Source organism: Fringilla coelebs, assembly GCF_963513975.1.
Source record: "Fringilla coelebs genome assembly, chromosome: 5".
Taxonomy (NCBI): domain Eukaryota; kingdom Metazoa; phylum Chordata; class Aves; order Passeriformes; family Fringillidae; genus Fringilla; species Fringilla coelebs.
The window spans coordinates 57,211,359-57,217,711 of record NC_140033.1 but is presented as its reverse complement, the minus strand read 5'-3'; the positions used below and the strand labels follow the sequence as shown (position 1 = coordinate 57,217,711).

Below are 6,353 nucleotides of genomic sequence, written 5' to 3'. Positions count from 1 at the left end.
TGGAGTGAGTAGGAAACTTCTTTTTTTAAATCGAAGGAAAGGAGGAGTAGTGGAGAGAGGAGGAATGGATGGGGGATAGACAGGACCAGACAGCAAAGTTAATATGTTATTTTATACAATTCATTTCAAGTAAAAATTGATGACTCCGTCTCTTTTGGTCTGCAATGGAATGTTTAATCAGTAGTGTGCTGTGACACTCAGAAACCATGAAACGTACTCCTGTTCACATTAAATTTACATGTAAATTACATCAGTCTTCCCTTCAGCATGATAGCAATGTACTTTTCAGCAAATAATGGCATTTAGGAAAAGGTTCTATTAAAATTGATATACATATTTCTCTTCATTTTTAGTCACTGCATATCTAAAAAAGCAATAACCACACATTGCTTGCACTTTACCTTCCAGACAGAAGCTTTGATTTGGCATAGGCAGAACTCCAGGATGTTTTAATCTCTTCTCATTCCATAAGAGGTTAATTTCAAATGCATTATTACAATACAATGACCCAGACACACAAGGAACACATTTAGGTGAGGAGATGGTCCACTCTGGCTAGTTTTGGACCCTGTCCCCTCGCAGCCATACAAGGACAAAAGTGAAAGAATTGAGGCGCTCTTCTCCTTGGAACTAAAAATCCCACAGCTTTATTGTGGAATTACTCCAGGGGGTCCAAGGGAAGCGAAGAAGACCAGAGGAAAAAGAGACCGATTGTGTGATAATAGGGGATTTTAAACCCAGGGGAAGGGGGGCGGAGAAGAGGGAACACAGCCAATGGGATACAAGTGATGGGGGCCGAGGGGAGGGAGTAACCTGGCCAGAGACCACCACCAGGGGCTGGGGGGGAAAGACCATGTGATATAAGAGAGGAATCCCATTATACTATTCAGAGGAAAATACCAACCCAGTGCAAAACAACAACTAAATAAACTATTTAGTGCAATACAATAGGGGTTGATGGCCAGTTGGACATGAGCCAGCAGTGCCCTGGCAGCCAGCAGGGACAGCCCTGTCCTGGGGCTCTCGACCCAGCATCGCTGGACAGGCCAGGGAGGCGATTGTCCCGCTCTGGGCTGGGGCGGCCTCACCTTGGATATTGTGGGTGGATTTGGGTGCTGCAGTAAAAAAAGGATCTAAAGCTGTGAGAGTGTCCAAAGTAGGATTTTGGAGATGGTGAAGGGCTTGGAGGTGAAGCCACACAAGGAGCAGCTGAGGGCACTTGGTCTGTTCAGCTGGAGAAGAGCAGACTGAGGTCAGAGCTCAGAGCACTTCTGCAGCTTCCTCAGGAGGGGAAGAGGAGGGGCAGGCCCTGCTCTGTGTGACCACGAACAGGAACTGAGGGCACGGCTGGAGCTGTGTCAGAGGAGGGTCAGGGTGGATATGAGGAAAAGTATCTTCCCCAAGACAGTGGTGAGGCACAGAACAGGCTCCCAGGGAAGGCTCCCAGGCCCAAGGATGACGCTCTCATTTGCAGGGCGGATTGTTGGAGTGTCCTGTCCCCAGGCAGAGCCAGGGGTTAGAGCCAAGATGGCTGCAGGTCCCTTCCAATACAGAATATTCTGTGAAAAATTCAAATGCTACAGAAAGCAAGCCAAGGCTTCCTACAGCTGTTGAATCATTACAAGGGGCTGCTCAGGCTGGGATTCACAGGAGGAGCCACTGGAGAACACAAAGAGAGGAACACCTGAGGGATGCTGATGAATGGGTTCAGCGTTCCCTGCAGCAACAGGTCTTGTGAAGGACAGCAAGAGAGGCCAAAGTCAGGTTCTGCTGTAAATTGAAACACAAAGGATCTGAGGCAGATATGTCAGGAATATCAGGTACAAAACCACAGAGCTGTCACACGGAACACCTGCTCTGGGGACTGGAAACCAACTCTGTGAAACTGACCGAAAGGAACTCGGTTTCCTTCAGCCTGGGGAATATCCCTGCAGCCAAGGGCCCCCAGGTCACACTGCATGCCTTGACAACCCTTCAGAGTCCTGTTTCATCTTTGCATAGGTGGCAGGGCAGAACTGGGAATAGAGCTGAGCCAGCAGAGCCTGGGAGGGGATCTCTAACTTGGTCCCATGGCTCAGTTTGTTCCATATGTGCACTGCATAGGTGTTCTTAAGGAGTTCCTGAAGCTTCGAGGCACTGACTGCCTCAAACAACTCCTTCCAGTTCTGCCAGGGAATAGGATAAACAACTTCTCGGGCAAGAGCACTCACACCTTTGCAGCTCATGCTCTCAATGGTCTCGAGGGAGCACCACTTCTTGAAAACACGAGTTAGGAGCTCTGGGCCCTGATGTCCCCAGACCCAGCCATTGTAATTCTGCACAAAGTCCTGCATGCAAAGCTCCATGAACTTGTGCTTGGCCTTAAAGGACAGAAAGGCCCCGTTCAGTTCATTGTCACCCTGAATGCCAAGGGCATTGGTGAGGTTCTGTAGGTTCTTAAGCACAATGAAGTCTGTATCCAGGTAGATGCCACCAAATTTCCACATGAGGACAATTCTGCAGGCGTCAGAGAGTACATGTAAAAAATGAGGCTCCTGTTGCCGCTGAGGCTGCAGGAACCACTGTGCCAGAGGCGTTCCAGAAAAAAGCTCTGTCAAGTCCAGGGGCTGGATTTCCACGTTGGGGAAGCAGCTCAGCAAGGAGAAAGCCCAGTGGTTGGGCAAGGAGGCGTTCCCTTTGGCCAAGCCTTTCATGAGTACCACGACCCTTGATGTGGGGTGTGACCTGGCCGCTGACTCCACAGAGCATGAGAACAGGTAACTTGGGGAAGTTTGCTCCGAGGTCTCCACAAAAAACACATTTCCTGTGGAAGGAGAGGGCCCACCAGCAATGCTGAGGGGAGAAGGCACATAGTGAGCACAGCTGATCTCAGCAGACAGGCTGTAGGTGGGGCCGCTTCTTGTTGGGTCCTCCCTGATGCCCCAGTACAACTTGATGTAGGCAAAGGATACGAGCACAAAGATGAGGATAAACAGGGCACAGGGCTTGTGGCTCAGCACCACCCTGGTCAGCTTTAGGAGGCAGCTGGGCATCCTGAGCAATCTCTCTCCAGCCAGAGCTTGGTCTCCCGAGACAGCCGTCATGATCTGAAGGGAAGGAAAGAAGAGAAAAAACCTGACAGATGAGGCAGCACAGTATGAGTCTTCCTTCACAAGTGTCTGTGTCCTACCTTCCTAGCAGGGCACAACAAACTCTGGGAACACCATCAGAGAACTCATCTGTCCCCCTCTAGTACTTCAGGTCACTGTCAACACAAGACATGAGACATGTACGCAAAGCCCTGGCAGGAGGAAATAGCAATGTTCCTTATGACCATCCCTGGGACCCTGTGTGGAACTGCTGCCCACTGACAGCTGGGTATCATGAGGGGAGTTGTTTTCTCCTGATACACAACGTGTCCCTCCCCAAACCAAACACAAGCCTCAGTCTTCCAGGAGTTGAGCGGGCAGTTTTGCCTTTCCAAACCAACCACCTGCCCCTGCAGAGAACCTGGCCCATTGTTCATGGCAGCGTGGCCTGGCAGGACGGATGGAGGGCAGGAAAGCAATGGATGCAGGGCGGCTCAGGAGGCAGATGCAGACAATAAGGGCAAGAACTGCCTTTGTAAAGGGAGTTCCAAGGCTGCTTCCCAACCCTGCACAGGCCACACGGGCTCTGCCCTGCTCAGTTCTCCCAGTGCATCCGGATGGCAGACAGGCAATCCCTCCGCTCTCCTGCCCTTACTTCCTTGCTTCTTCTGGCAAAAGGGAGGGATGGAGTGGAAGAGATTTTTAACAAGGCATCAACAAACAGATAAGTCAGTCTAGCTCCATCCTCAGCATTAGCATCAGCATTGCTGCCCTTACCTCTCCTTAAATCGAGGGGCAGCAGAAGCAGCACCTCCTGTGCCCACCACTGGGCCCCAAAGGTCAACAGACAAGTGCACATGAAGAAGCAGTGAGGAAGGTTGTGGCTTTTAGGACATTGGAAATGATCTCAAGTTGTGCCAAGGGAGGTTAGAGTGGACATTACTCAGAATTTTACTCCCTGGAAGAGTTGCCAGGCATTGGCACAGGCTGCCCAAGAAAGCAGTAGAGCCAGTGTCCCTGGAGGTATTTAACAGACACGTAGGTGTGGCACTTAGGACCTGGGTTAAGTGGTGGACTTGGCAGAGCTGGCTTTGGGGCTCAAAGGTCTCTTCCATCCTAAAGGAGCCCATCATTTCTCCTGCCTCCCTAAGCTCCATCTTCAAAGCCCTACCCTCCAGGGCAGAAAGGTTCAGGAAACGGGAAAAGCTTTAACCCAGCAGCTGTAACCAAAGTGGCAGGGAGCACAAGAGAGCACCCAGGTGGCACGGTCCCATTTGTCATTGCTCCTTGATCACGGTGCCTGGGTCACATACGGAGCTTCCCCTGTGGCCAGAAACGACTTGTCAGCCACACTGGGAGGCATCCAAATGTCAGGGCATGGAGCCACCACTCTGCACCAGGCACAGGGGGAGAGAACAGAGGCAGCCAATGCACAAGTGATCAGCTCTGGATTCCCCAGAAAGTTTCTCCTCCCACACACAAATGCCACCATGTGCTGCCAGTGCTACAGGAAGCCAAAGCCAGCCCACCCTGTCATTTACAGACCCCTTTACATTCCCCACCCTCCACACCCCAGCGGGGTTAATCCTGTAAATAAGGTTTTGCTTTGCAAGCATAGGAAGAGAAAGCAGTAGAGGCTTGGGCAGAAGTTCCTGTGCAGTAGAGCGGCAGGAAAGCGCCACGTTAATGTAACAACAAGCAAGGTTCGAGCGTGTCGGCGCGTTTTGAGCAAAGGACCAAGCTTTACTACCGTTGCATCTCTATAAAGTTACAAATACATTTCTGCTTTTGGAGCAGATTGGGCTACACTTTCAACGCTGCAATAGCCAGTGCAATTCTTTTACAAAACAAATACAGGAAGCCTGGCTCTACCTCTTCCTCTGAAAACACATGAGCCATTGCAAAGAAACTGTAAACTCTACTCACCTGTCGCTGCTTTCAGGACACCACAGAATTCACTGCTCAGCTGGAGAAGAGTTTTAAGAAGTTGGTGCCTGTGAGGGCGCCTACAACTCTATGTTCTGGCACTTCCTCCTATGAAAAAAAATGGCAAAACTCTGAACACTTGGAAAAACACAATAGTAAAGGATGTGACATCACAACAATAAGTAGCTCATAAAAAGGATGTACGTAGCGCGGCAAAGAATCCATTTAATTACAAAGTAATCATGAAAAAAAGGAGGAAATTCAGACCTCATTGTCACTACACTTTAAACTTGAGTCTGTGCTGGGAAAATTTTTGGTTCTCTTTTCTCCTCCTTTGCTAAAATTTCCCAGTGCTCACGCTGCTGCTGGGGCAGCCACAATAAGTGAGCTGAGCCTTCCATAGAGCTGCCTGCTCCCACCCCAAGCCCCAAGTACAGGATGCCCCCTTGCAAACACACACTTTTAACCAAATACTTTGCTCGTTTTTTAGGGAATACCCCCACATATGCCAGGAACCTCAGGGAAGGGCTTTGCTAAATTCAGGTGTCCCTCATTCTGTGACAGTTCCCCCTTGCTTTGGTGATCAAGGGTGGCTGACCTTCCCCTGCATGAGACATGCGGGCACAGTGATAAAACCCCTCAATCAGTACAGTCACTAAATTCATGATTTACTGCAGCTCCTCCTCAGCTGCCTGAAACAAATATTGCTCTGCAGTGTCCCTTTCTCCGCTTCCCAAATCCTTCCATGCATGGCAGCACCATGGATGGACTCATGACAACACTCTTCCCAGCACAGGAACTCCACAACCACTCTGGGCTACCTGATCCAGTGTTTCACCACCCTTCCTTTCATTCTAACTTGCCACACCTCAAGGTGTGCCCATTGTGTCTCCTGCCATCTCTGCACTGAACAGAGGAGAGCCTCACTTGTGTCCTTTACCCGCCCTTCAGCCTTCACCACACCCTGAACACACAGCCCAGCCTGCTCTAGTCCCTGAAAAGTCAGCAGAGCTCTCCCAGCCTCTCCTCATGCCTCGTGTGCTCCAGTCCCCTTCTCGCCTTAGTGGCCCCTTGCCGGATTTGCTCCAGGACGGACACGCCTCCCTCATCCTGGGATTCCAGAGCCAGCCCTCCAGGTGTGTCTCACCAGTGCTGAGTGGTGGGCAAGGATTTCCATTAGGGGAAGATGGATGACACCACATCATCCACTGCCTACAACCTCAGTGAGGGTTCTGCTGGAATCCCAGCAGCAGACAGGAGACACTCCAGGAGGTTCCTGGAGCGTGTGGAAGAGAACTTGCTGACACAGGTGGCAGGCGAGCCCACCAGGGGAGGTGTCCCAGGGGATCTGCTGGTTGC

The 6,353-nt window shown here is 50.8% G+C and overlaps 1 protein-coding gene across 1 annotated transcript; it reads right to left on the bottom strand.

Moving 5' to 3' along the window:
- Window positions 1-167: 167 nt before the first annotated feature.
- LOC311153961 (lactosylceramide 4-alpha-galactosyltransferase-like) lies at window positions 168-5,128 on the bottom strand. The gene is made up of 2 exons (XM_084206091.1): window positions 4,995-5,128; window positions 168-3,086 (listed from the first exon to the last, which is right to left on the bottom strand). The coding sequence occupies exon 2, from the start codon at window positions 3,081-3,083 to the stop codon at window positions 1,950-1,952; it is 1,134 nt and encodes a 377-aa protein (XP_084062217.1). The 5' UTR covers window positions 3,084-3,086; window positions 4,995-5,128; the 3' UTR covers window positions 168-1,949.
- Between the last annotated feature and the right edge of the window lie 1,225 nt (window positions 5,129-6,353).